A 13,256-nucleotide genomic window follows, 5' to 3' on the forward strand; every position below is an offset into this window, starting at 1 on the left:
CGCCGGTGATCGCGGTGCGAAACCGCATATCTTCGATCCCCAATGCGCGGAGATCGATCCTTCTCTTGGCCTCCGCAAGGACATTCGCATACGCGACACCCTCCCTTTCCGCCTCCGGGTCCAACGTAATAATAACCGCCGCGGAGCGAGGCGGTTTCAGTTTAGAAGGCGAGGGTGCGCTCGTCTTCTTTGCCTTCTTCGAGGGGGCCGAACCGGCTTTCGTCACCGGAGGGTTGACAGCCACAGGCTGCCCTTCGGGAACACTGACGGTCTTGCCCCGTTTTCCTTTTACGACCGTCGCCCAGGAGGACACGGTCGCCTGCACAGGTGGCTGAGCGGATGTTGTTGCTACCGACTCGGGCTGTCCAGAAGGCGCCGGTGTGACGGGCGTCTTCTTCGCCTTCTTTTTCTTGGCCCGACCCGTTTCTGACTGGGGAAGAGAACCCCGGTCGCCGACTCTAGGGGGTCGGGCACATCTGACGCCATTGTTCCAGCCTCTGGCAGGGTTTGCGTGGAGACCGCTGACGCAGACGACACCTTCTCAGTGGAGGGGAGAGCAGAGATCATCTCTTTCACCTCCTTCATAAGCGTCCCTACCATTTGGCGGACGATTCCGCCGACGTCCCTCATTATTTGAGCGCGGAACGCGCTCGCCTCACTCCCTACGACAGGGACAACATCCGCCGAGATACCGGCATTGGCCGCTGGCTTGGCAGCTGGCTTGGCAGCACGAGCCTCGGCCAACTGCCGACGCAGGTACTCGACTTCCTGCTCAAGTCTCAGGTTCTTTGAGACCAGTGGAGAGACCGACGTCGGAAATAGATCCCCCTCCAAGGTGTCCACAACCTGTGTGATCCCGGCCAAACCCTCTTTCAGGGTCCTTATGGTGGTCCCTTTGAGGTTCCCTGCCTTCTTCACAACATCAGTGAGAGCATCCGCTTGCCGGTGGACGAGACACTTCGCCCTGCGGATTACCTCCTCGGCCACTTTATTCTTATTCTCGGCGGCGGCAGTGGCAGTGGCGCCAGACGCCGTCGGCCTATCCGACTCCGACAGTATATCCGACGCTTCATCCCCTGAGGAGAAGAAGTCACTCTCATGATAATCCAGGGCCGTCGCTGGAGGTAATCCAGACTTGGTAGCACCCGCCCCAGGGACCGCTCCGGTTACATCGTCCTCAAAGAATCGGTAGCTGAACTGCCGCCGACATTCCTCCTTCTTCCTTGTGCGAGAACTTGCTCTCGACCCCACTCTAGGGCTGCCGGACCTTTTGCGGGCGGACTGGACATCGCCCTCATCCTCAACTATAGAGTCTGTGTCAGACTCAGCAATGTGTCTTTTACGCCAGGAGCGGAGACCAGACGTGGACGGCAACGGTTCCATTTCCATCTCCTCAGTTGGGGTTGCACACGAGCTCGACCGCGTAGACCCGCAGTCGATCTCGCCCGCAACCGCTCTCAGCAGACTATGGCGAGTACGACGACGACCTAAGAGACCAACATCTTCGCCCAGTACTACCGAACACTCTTTCAGGAGTTCTAGCCCCGACTTCTTACTTTCTACGCCCTTCTCAGGCACCAACTTCTCTCCGCCCTTCTCAGGCACTACTTTCTCACCGTCCTTCTCAGACACGACATCAATTTTGGGTTTTGTTTTTGTTTTTGATATTTCCATACTTGTTCCCACGAGTATGGGGGAAAGGTTTCACACGCAGGGGAGCCCCCTGCTTCTGCGTGCGGCCTACATACAACGGGGTGCGGCAGATACCCCGAGGTTGGTGCCCTTGCGGCCGATGATACTCCACCGACCCGCCCGCGGCACAGAACACGCTAACCGAACTTATGATGTCCGGTAGCGTGCACCGCACAACGAACTATGCATCGCCAGGCACCGAAGCTTACACAAGAGGATTTTTATAGAGGTTTACTCCTCGCGGCCCAGGCGATTAAGCCAAGGCCCCCGTCCCCTCACTCCGGTGCGAAACATGACCACACCTTCGCGAGGGATTACGGTTTTTCGGCGGTGGCACTGAAACCAGCCCGATTGCGCAACGAAGCACTCACCGGGCCCGCCGACAACTCCCACTACGAGAAGTCGCGGAACAAAACCCGCCCCCAACGAAAACACGACAAACCCCATAACTTGGGCTCGCCGCTCACCACCTCTGTCGGAATATTAGCCGTCGGTAAGTGAGATCTCTAAATAGCGAGAAGTCACTTACCGCCGTTGCCCAGGATGCACCAGGCCCCAGCCATTGTCAGCCACCGTTCCCGCCGGACGTATCCGCACCAGGACAAGTGACCGTACAATGAGCCAGGGCACTCTTGGAGGTTTTCCGACCCAGCACCCCACCTAACCTAACCTAACCTAACCTAACCTAACCTAACCTAACCTAACCTAACCTAACCTAACCTAACCTTTTTTTTTTTTTTTTTTTTTTTTTTACATGTGGAAAATGCGTCATGCAGAGACACACCCCCGGGGGAGGGTGTGAATACTGCCGGACTCCTACCGGCTAAAAACCACATGGCATTCCCTCGCCGCGCCTTTGTGTTGGGGACCCGGGTTCCCTTGCGTAGTCCACCGGGATCCCAACGGCGTTGGCCCGCACCGGCTCGCGGGCCCCGACTCAGTTTGGGGCGGGTACGAGATGTTGAATACCCACCCCCGTCTAGGGGAAGCGCGCGGGGATGCGCGCGCGACTTCCCAGGGCCATGTTGGTATGGGGTGGGACTGCCCCCGCAGTCGTCACCCCGGCCCTGTGGCGATGTAATTATCGCCGGAGAGGAGGGCGGGACTACCTGCCCGTTTCCATCTCCTCTCCCTCCACACTCACCCGGCCTGCTGGGTTCGGCAATTTCACCGGTTGCTTCTTACGCTTCTTAGGAGGAGTGCAGGCCTTGGACCCCACCCAATGGTCCGACGGCCGGCCCTGCGCTGAACACACAGCGCACTTTGGGTCGGCCGCGCACATCGCCGCCTTATGGCCTTCGTTTCCGCAGCGGTAACATAGACCGCTGCGGTCCTGCTCATGACTGCAGGATGCCCGCACATGTCCTTCCTCCAAGCAGCGGAAGCACCGAAGCGGCCTCTGCCGCAGGAGCTCTGCTTTCGCCGAAACCCAGCCTATACGAACTCGGCCGGCGACCGTCATCTTCTTAACTGCTTGCAATGGAGCTTTAACCCAGCAAGTGCCCACCCCAGATCTAGTACGTCGAACCTCTCCGACTCGCACTTGGTCCACCTGACAGCCGCCCTCCCGGGCAACCGCAGCGGCCACTTCCTCCGACGTAACACTGTCGTCCAGGCCCGATATCCGCATCTCCGCGGACTTTACGGGCCTGGAGATTTTGGCCATATTCTCCGGGATGAACTCCCGGAGCTTCGACGCCAGAACGTCGGCCTTCTCCGCGCCATCAGCACCTGGAACCTCTAGAACCTTACCGCCGGTGATCGCGGTGCGAAACCGCATATCTTCGATCCCCAATGCGCGGAGATCGATCCTTCTCTTGGCCTCCGCAAGGACATTCGCATACGCGACACCCTCCCTTTCCGCCTCCGGGTCCAACGTAATAATAACCGCCGCGGAGCGAGGCGGTTTCAGTTTAGAAGGCGAGGGTGCGCTCGTCTTCTTTGCCTTCTTCGAGGGGGCCGAACCGGCTTTCGTCACCGGAGGGTTGGCAGCCACAGGCTGCCCTTCGGGAACACTGACGGTCTTGCCCCGTTTTCCTTTTACGACCGTCGCCCAGGAGGACGCGGTCGACTGCACAGACGTTTGAGCGGAGGTCGAAGCCACCGGCTCGGGCTGTCCAGAGGGCGCCGGTGTGACGGGCGTCTTCTTCGCCTTCTTCTTCTTGGCCCGACCCGTTTCTGACTGGGGAAGAGAACCCCGGTCGCCGACTCTAGGGGTGTCGGGCACATCTGACGCCATTGTTCCGGCCTCTGGCAAAGTTTGCGTGGAGACCGCAGACGAGGACGACACCTTCTCTGGAGGGGGGCGAATGGAGATCATTTCTCTCACCTCTTTCATAAATGTCCCTACCATTTGGCGGACGATGCCGCCGACATCTCTCATTATTTGAGCACGGAATGCGCTCGCATCACTTCCTACAACAGGAACACCGTCTGCCGAGATACCGGCCTGGGCCGCTGGCTTGGCAGCTGGCTTGGCAGCACGAGCCTCGGCCAACTGCCGACGCAGGTACTCGACTTCCTGCTCAAGTCTCAGGTTCTTTGAGACCAGTGGAGAGACCGACGTCGGAAATAGATCCCCCTCCAAGGTGTCCACAACCTGTGTGATCCCGGCCAAACCCTCTTTCAGGGTCCTTATGGTGGTCCCTTTGAGATTTCCCGCCTTCTTAACGACGTCGCTAAGAGCATCCGCTTGCCGATGGACGAGAAGTTTCGCCCTATGGAGTACCTCCTCGGCCACTTTGTTCTTGTCACCGGCGGCAGCGGTGGCAGTGGCGCCAGATGCCGTCGGCCTGTCCACTCCGTCGGTTTGTCTGACGCTCCTCATCCCCGGAAGAAAAGAAATCACTCTCGTGATAATCTAAGACCGTCACTGGGGGCAGACCAGATTTGCCAGCGGCTGTCCCTTCATCTTCGAAAAATCGGTATGTGAATTGCCGACACTCCTCCTTCTTTCTAGTGATCGAACTGGCTCTCGATCCCACTCTAGGGCTGCCGGACCTTTTGCGGACGGATTGGACATCGCCCTCATCCTCGACCGTGGAGTCCGTATCGGACTCGTGGAGACGCCTTTTGCGCCAGGAGCGTAGTCCAGATGTGGACGGCAACTGCTCCGTCTCCATGCCTTCATCAATTGGGGATGCGCACAAGCTCGACCGCGAAGACCCGCAGTCGGTCTCGCCCGCAACCGCCCTCAACAAGCTGTGACGAGTGCGACGGCGACCTAACTCCACAACATCCTCGCCCAGTACAACGGAGCACTCTTTCAGAACCTCCACTTCCGACTTCTTTTTACTAACGACTTCTCGCTCCAGCCCTTCGCGGGCACATCGGTCCTTCCCAAGGGACATCAATTTTGGGTTTGTTTTTGACATATCATGACTTGCCCTTCACGGGCACCGACTTCTCTCCGCCCTTCGCGGGCACCGACTTCTCACCGTCCTTCTCGGACACGACATCAATTTTGGGTTTTGTTTTTGACATATCCATACTTGTTCCCACGAGTATGGGGGAAAGGTTTCACACGCAGGGGAGCCCCCTGCTTCTGCGTGCGGCCTACATACAACGGGGTGCGGCAGATACCCCGAGGTTGGTGCCCTTGCGGCCGATGATACTCCACCGACCCGCCCGCAGCACAGAACACGCTAACCGAACTTTTGATGTCCGGTAGCGTGCACCGCACAACGAACTATGCATCGCCAGGCACCGAAGCTTACACAAGAGGATTTTTATAGAGGTTTACTCCTCGCGGCCCAGGCGGTTAAGCCAAGGCCCCCGTCCCCTCACTCGGGTGCGAAACATGACCCTCACCTAACCTAACCTAACCTAACCTAACCTAACCTAACCTAACCTAACCTAACCTAACCTAACCTAACCTAACCTAACCTAACCTAACCTAACCTTTTTTTTTTTTTTTTTTTTTTTTTTACATGTGGAAAATGCGTCATGCAGAGACACACCCCCGGGGGAGGGTGTGAATACTGCCGGACTCCTACCGGCTAAAAACCACATGGCATTCCCTCGCCGCGCCTTTGTGTTGGGGACCCGGGTTCCCTTGCGTAGTCCACCGGGATCCCCAACGGCGTTGGCCCGCACCGGCTCGCGGGCCCCGACTCAGTTTGGGGCGGGTACGAGATGTTGAATACCCACCCCCGTCTAGGGGAAGCGCGCGGGGATGCGCGCGCGACTTCCCAGGGCCATGTTGGTATGGGGTGGGACTGCCCCCGCAGTCGTCACCCCGGCCCTGTGGCGATGTAATTATCGCCGGAGAGGAGGGCGGGACTACCTGCCCGTTTCCATCTCCTCTCCCTCCACACTCACCCGGCCTGCTGGGTTCGGCAATTTCACCGGTTGCTTCTTACGCTTCTTAGGAGGAGTGCAGGCCTTGGACCCCACCCAATGGTCCGACGGCCGGCCCTGCGCTGAACACACAGCGCACTTTGGGTCGGCCGCGCACATCGCCGCCTTATGGCCTTCGTTTCCGCAGCGGTAACATAGACCGCTGCGGTCCTGCTCATGACTGCAGGATGCCCGCACATGTCCTTCCTCCAAGCAGCGGAAGCACCGAAGCGGCCTCTGCCGCAGGAGCTCTGCTTTCGCCGAAACCCAGCCTATACGAACTCGGCCGGCGACCGTCATCTTCTTAACGACTTGCAACGGACCTTTAACCCAGCAAGTGCCCACCCCAGATCTAGTACGTCGAACCTCTCCGACTCGCACTTGGTCCACCTGACAGCCGCCCTCCCGGGCAACCGCAGCGGCCACTTCCTCCGACGTAACACTGTCGTCCAGGCCCGATATCCGCATCTCCGCGGACTTTACGGGCCTGGAGATTTTGGCCATATTCTCCGGGATGAACTCCCGGAGCTTCGACGCCAGAACGTCGGCCTTCTCCGCGCCATCAGCACCTGGGACCTCTAGGACCTTACCGCCGGTGATCGCGGTGCGAAACCGCATATCTTCGATCCCCAATGCGCGGAGATCGATCCTTCTCTTGGCCTCCGCAAGGACATTCGCATACGCGACACCCTCCCTTTCCGCCTCCGGGTCCAACGTAATAATCACCGCCGCGGAGCGAGGCGGTTTCAGTTTAGAAGGCGAGGGTGCGCTCGTCTTCTTTGCCTTCTTCGAGGGGGCCGAACCGGCTTTCGTCACCGGAGGGTTCGCAGCCACAGGCTGCCCTTCGGGAACACTGACGGTCTTGCCCCGTTTTCCTTTTACGACCGTCGCCCAGGAGGACGCGGTCGGCTGCACAGACGTTTGAGCGGAGGTCGAAGCCACCGGCTCGGGCTGTCCAGAGGGCGCCGGTGTGACGGGCGTCTTCTTCGCCTTCTTCTTCTTGGCCCGACCCGTTTCTGACTGGGGAACAGAACCCCGGTCGCCGACTCTAGGGGTGTCGGGCACATCTGACGCCATTGTCCCGGCCTCGGGCAAAGTTTGCGTGGAGACCGCAGACGAGGACGACACCTTCTCTGGAGGAGGGCGAATGGAGATCATTTCTCTCACCTCTTTCATAAATGTCCCTACCATTTGGCGGACGATGCCGCCGACATCTCTCATTATTTGAGCACGGAATGCGCTCGCATCACTTCCTACAACAGGAACACCGTCTGCCGAGATACCGGCCTGGGCCGCTGGCTTGGCAGCTGGCTTGGCAGCACGAGCCTCGGCCAACTGCCGACGCAGGTACTCGACTTCCTGCTCAAGTCTCAGGTTCTTTGAGACCAGTGGAGAGACCGACGTCGGAAATAGATCCCCCTCCAAGGTGTCCACAACCTGTGTGATCCCGGCCAAACCCTCTTTCAGGGTCCTTATGGTGGTCCCTTTGAGATTTCCCGCCTTCTTAACGACGTCGCTAAGAGCATCCGCTTGCCGATGGACGAGAAGTTTCGCCCTGCGGATTACCTCCTCGGCCACTTTGTTATTGTCACCGGCGGCAGCGGTGGTAGTGGCGCCAGATGCCGTCGGCCTGTCCAGCTCCGTCGGTTTGTCTGCTCCTCATCTCCGGAAGAAAAGAAATCACTCTCGTGATAATCTAAGACCGTCACTGGGGGCAGACCAGATTTGCCAGCGGCGTCCGGTTCCCTTCATCTTCGAAAAATCGGTATGCCTGAATTGCCGACACTCCTCCTTCTTTCTAGTGATCGAACTGGCTCTCGATCCCACTCTAGGGCTGCCGGACCTTTTGCGGACGGATTGGACATCGCCCTCATCCTCGACCGTGGAGTCCGTATCGGACTAGTTGAGACGCCTTTTGCGCCAGGAGCGTAGTCCAGATGTGGACGGCAACTGCTCCGTCTCCATGCCTTCATCAATTGGGGATGCGCACAAGCTCGACCGCGAAGACCCGCAGTCGGTCTCGCCCGCAACCGCCCTCAACAAGCTGTGACGAGTGCGACGGCGACCTAACTCCACAACATCCTCGCCCAGTACAACGGAGCACTCTTTCAGAACCTCCACTTCCGACTTCTTTTTACTAACACCGCCCTTCACGGGCACCGACTTCTCTCCGCCCTTCGCGGGCACCGACTTCTCACCGTCCTTCTCGGACACGACATCAATTTTGGGTTTCGTTTTTGACATATCCATACTTGTTCCCACGAGTATGGGGGAAAGGTTTCACACGCAGGGGAGCCCCCTGCTTCTGCGTGCGGCCTACATACAACGGGGTGCGGCAGATACCCCGAGGTTGGTGCCCTTGCGGCCGATGATACTCCACCGACCCGCCCGCAGCACAGAACACGCTAACCGAACTTTTAATGTCCGGTAGCGTGCACCGCACAACGAACTATGCATCGCCAGGCACCGAAGCTTACACAAGAGGATTTTTATAGAGGTTTACTCCTCGCGGCCCAGGCGGTTAAGCCAAGGCCCCCGTCCCCTCACTCGGGTGCGAAACATGACCACACCTCCGCGAGGGATTACGGTTTTTCGGCGGTGGCACTGAAACCAGCCCGGCTGCGCAACGAAGCACTCACCGGGCCCGCCGACCACTCCCACTACGAGAAGTCGCGGAACAAAACCCGCCCCCAACAAAACACGACAAACCCCATAACTTGGGCTCGCCGCTCACCACCTCTGTCGGAATATTAGCCGTCGGTAAGTGAGATCTCTAAATAGCGAGAAGTCACTTACCGCCGTTGCCCAGGATGCACCAGGCCCCAGCCATTGTCAGCCACCGTTCCCGCCGGACGTATCCGCACCAGGACAAGTGACCGTACAATGAGCCAGGGCACTCTTGGAGGTTTTCCGACCCAGCACCCCCTAACCTAACCTAACCTAACCTAACCTAACCTAACCTAACCTAACCTAACCTAACCTTTTTTTTTTTTTTTTTTTTTTTTTTTTTAAATTTGGAAAATGCGTAATGCAGAGACACACCCCCGGGGGAGGGTGTGAATACTGCCGGACTCCTACCGGCTAAAAACCACATGGCATTCCCTCGCCGCGCCTTAATGTTGGGAACCCGGGTTCCCTTGCGTAATCTACCGGGATCCCCAACGGCATTGGCCCGCACCGGCTCGCGGGCCCCGACTCAGTTTGGGGCGGGTACGAGATGTTGAATACCCACCCCCGTCTAGGGGAAGCGCGCGGGGATGCGCGCGCGACTTCCCAGGGCCATGTTGGTGTGGGGTGGGACTGCCCCCGCAGTCGTCACCCCGGCCCTGTGGCGATGTAATTATCGCCGGAGAGGAGGGCGGGACTACCTGCCCGTTTCCATCTCCTCTCCCTCCACACTCACCCGGCCTGCTGGGTTCGGCAATTTCACCGGTTGCTTCTTACGCTTCTTAGGAGGAGTGCAGGCCTTGGACCCCACCCAATGGTCCGACGGCCGGCCCTGCGCTGAACACACAGCGCACTTTGGGTCGGCCGCGCACATCGCCGCCTTATGGCCTTCGTTTCCGCAGCGGTAACATAGACCGCTGCGGTCCTGCTCATGACTGCAGGATGCCCGCACATGTCCTTCCTCCAAGCAGCGGAAGCACCGAAGCGGCCTCTGCCGCAGGAGCTCTGCTTTCGCCGAAACCCAGCCTATACGAACTCGGCCGGCGACCGTCATCTTCTTAACAACTTGCAATGGAGCTTTAACCCAGCAAGTGCCCACCCCAGATCTAGTACGTCGAACCTCTCCGACTCGCACTTGGTCCACCTGACAGCCACCCTCCCGGGCAACCGCAGCGGCCACTTCCTCCGACGTAACACTGTCGTCCAGGCCCGATATCCGCATCTCCGCGGACTTTACGGGCCTGGAGATTTTGGCCATATTCTCCGGGATGAACTCCCGGAGCTTCGACGCCAGAACGTCGGCCTTCTCCGCGCCATCAGCACCTGGGACCTCTAGGACCTTACCGCCGGTGATCGCGGTGCGAAACCGCATATCTTCGATCCCCAATGCGCGGAGATCGATCCTTCTCTTGGCCTCCGCAAAGACATTCGCATACGCGACACCCTCCCTTTCCGCCTCCGGGTCCAACGTAATAATCACCGCCGCGGAGCGAGGCGGTTTCAGTTTAGAAGGCGAGGGTGCGCTCGTCTTCTTTGCCTTCTTCGAGGGGGCCGAACCGGCTTTCGTCACCGGAGGGTTCGCAGCCACAGGCTGCCCTTCGGGAACACTGACGGTCTTGCCCCGTTTTCCTTTTACGACCGTCGCCCAGGAGGACGCGGTCGACTGCACAGACGTTTGAGCGGAGGTCGAAGCCACCGGCTCGGGCTGTCCAGAGGGCGCCGGTGTGACGGGCGTCTTCTTCGCCTTCTTCTTCTTGGCCCGACCCGTTTCTGACTGGGGAAGAGAACCCCGGTCGCCGACTCTAGGGGTGTCGGGCACATCTGACGCCATTGTCCCGGCCTCGGGCAAAGTTTGCGTGGAGACCGCAGACGAGGACGACACCTTCTCTGGAGGGGGGCGAATTGAGATCATTTCTCTCACCTCTTTCATAAATGTCCCTACCATTTGGCGGACGATGCCGCCGACATCTCTCATTATTTGAGCACGGAATGCGCTCGCATCACTTCCTACAACAGGAACACCGTCTGCCGAGATACCGGCCTGGGCCGCTGGCTTGGCAGCTGGCTTGGCAGCACGAGCCTCGGCCAACTGCCGACGCAGGTACTCGACTTCCTGCTCAAGTCTCAGGTTCTTTGAGACCAGTGGAGAGACCGACGTCGGAAATAGATCCCCCTCCAAGGTGTCCACAACCTGTGTGATCCCGGCCAAACCCTCTTTCAGGGTCCTTATGGTGGTCCCTTTGAGATTTCCCGCCTTCTTAACGACGTCGCTAAGAGCATCCGCTTGCCGATGGACGAGAAGTTTCGCCCTATGGAGTACCTCCTCGGCCACTTTGTTCTTGTCACCGGCGGCAGCGGTGGCAGTGGCGCCAGATGCCGTCGGCCTGTCCAGCTCCGTCGGTTTGTCTGACTCCTCATCTCCGGAAGAAAAGAAATCACTCTCGTGATAATCTAAGACCGTCACTGGGGGCAGACCAGATTTGCCAGCGGCTGTCCCTTCATCTTCGAAAAATCGGTATGTGAATTGCCGACACTCCTCCTTCTTTCTAGCGATCGAACTGGCTCTCGATCCCACTCTAGGGCTGCCGGACCTTTTGCGGACGGATTGGACATCGCCCTCATCCTCGACCGTGGAGTCCGTATCGGACTCGTTGAGACGCCTTTTGCGCCAGGAGCGTAGTCCAGATGTGGACGGCAACTGCTCCGTCTCCATGCCTTCATCAATTGGGGATGCGCACAAGCTCGACCGCGAAGACCCGCAGTCGGTCTCGCCCGCAACCGCCCTCAACAAGCTGTGACGAGTGCGACGGCGACCTAACTCCACAACATCCTCGCCCAGTACAACGGAGCACTCTTTCAGAACCTCCACTTCCGACTTCTTTTTACTAACACCGCCCTTCACGGGCACCGACTTCTCTCCGCCCTTCGCGGGCACCGACTTCTCACCGTCCTTCTCGGACACGACATCAATTTTGGGTTTTGTTTTTGACATATCCATACTTGTTCCCACGAGTATGGGGGAAAGGTTTCACACGCAGGGGAGCCCCTGCTTCTGCGTGCGGCCTACATACAACGGGGTGCGGCAGATACCCCGAGGTTGGTGCCCTTGCGGCCGATGATACTCCACCGACCCGCCCGCAGCACAGAACACGCTAACCGAACTTTTAATGTCCGGTAGCGTGCACCGCACAACGAACTATGCATCGCCAGGCACCGAAGCTTACACAAGAGGATTTTTATAGAGGTTTACTCCTCGCGGCCCAGGCGGTTAAGCCAAGGCCCCCGTCCCCTCACTCGGGTGCGAAACATGACCACACCTCCGCGAGGGATTACGGTTTTTCGGCGGTGGCACTGAAACCAGCCCGGCTGCGCAACGAAGCACTCACCGGGCCCGCCGACCACTCCCACTACGAGAAGTCGCGGAACAAAACCCGCCCCCAACAAAAACACGACAAACCCCATAACTTGGGCTCGCCGCTCACCACCTCTGTCGGAATATTAGCCGTCGGTAAGTGAGATCTCTAAATAGCGAGAAGTCACTTACCGCCGTTGCCCAGGATGCACCAGGCCCCAGCCATTGTCAGCCACCGTTCCCGCCGGACGTATCCGCACCAGGACAAGTGACCGTACAATGAGCCAGGGCACTCTTGGAGGTTTTCCGACCCAGCACCCCACCCCAACCTAACCTAACCTAACCTAACCTAACCTAACCTAACCTAACCTAACCTAACCTAACCGAACCTTTTTTTTTTTTTTTTTTTTTTTTTTTTAACGAGGGGAAAATCTTCAGAAAGAGACCCACCGCCAGCGGGATGACGATGGGTACTGTGGGATTCTTACCCACTAAAAACCCCCCGGTATTCCTCTCCGCGCCTTAGCACCGGTGGCCTGGGTGCGCTTCCGCAATCATCCACACCACCAGCGGCGCTGCCCCATCGGGCCTCTCGAGTGGAGCGCCGGGAATACGCAGCGCTCCGACTCTCGGATCTCCTGTCTCTTCTGGGCGCTGGATGATTCCCGCCATCCGCCGCCTGAGATCCACGTCAGAGCCGACGAACTTTATGTGTCCATCGACTCACCGCCCCCGCGGCCATCTCGTGCCGAAGCTCGAGCCTTCCGCGGTTGGCTGCACTTGGCCGTGCCACCCACCCTATGGTCCGCCTTTCTGCCGGCCGCGGCGCATACGCCGCATCTTGGAGATGGCGCCTCACAATTTGCGGACTTGTGGCCCGCCTGCCCACAGCGGAAGCATAGGACGCCTCCGCCGGTATCGACTCTCGCGGTGCACCGCTGTGCTACGTGCCCTAAGAGCAGGCAGCGGTAGCACCGCAAGGGGCGCGGATCCAGAGGTTGAACGCGCGCCATCACCCAGCCAATTTTAATCCGGCCCGCCTTGGCCAGTGTTCTGGCTGCACCTACTGGGCAGCGCACCCAGATAGTGCCGGCACCCGAAGGACTGCGACGGATCTCCCCCGTACTGACAGAGGCCTCGCCACAACCCCCTTCCCGCGCAACCGCGGCGACCACATCCGCTGGAACGACCGAGTCGTCAAGATCTC

At 58.9% G+C, this 13,256-nt stretch overlaps 2 protein-coding genes across 2 annotated transcripts; both read right to left on the reverse strand.

The window, feature by feature from the left end:
• Positions 1-2,797: 2,797 nt before the first annotated feature.
• Positions 2,798-5,066, reverse strand: LOC128202330 (uncharacterized). The gene is made up of 2 exons (XM_052902287.1): positions 4,630-5,066; positions 2,798-4,514 (listed from the first exon to the last, which is right to left on the reverse strand). Exons 1-2 carry the CDS (start codon positions 5,064-5,066, stop codon positions 2,798-2,800), a joined length of 2,154 nt encoding a protein of 717 aa, XP_052758247.1.
• Positions 5,067-5,503: 437 nt separating this feature from the next.
• Positions 5,504-12,372, reverse strand: LOC128202329 (uncharacterized). Its single transcript, XM_052902274.1, has 2 exons — positions 8,961-12,372; positions 5,504-5,592 (listed from the first exon to the last, which is right to left on the reverse strand). Exon 1 carries the CDS (start codon positions 11,693-11,695, stop codon positions 9,395-9,397), a length of 2,301 nt encoding a protein of 766 aa, XP_052758234.1. The 5' UTR covers positions 11,696-12,372; the 3' UTR covers positions 5,504-5,592; positions 8,961-9,394.
• Between the last annotated feature and the right edge of the window lie 884 nt (positions 12,373-13,256).

The sequence above is a fragment of the Galleria mellonella genome, unplaced genomic scaffold, assembly GCF_026898425.1.
Source record: "Galleria mellonella isolate WM207_F2 unplaced genomic scaffold, CSIRO_AGI_GalMel_v1 utg8921, whole genome shotgun sequence".
In the NCBI taxonomy this organism is placed as follows: Eukaryota; Metazoa; Arthropoda; class Insecta; order Lepidoptera; family Pyralidae; genus Galleria; species Galleria mellonella.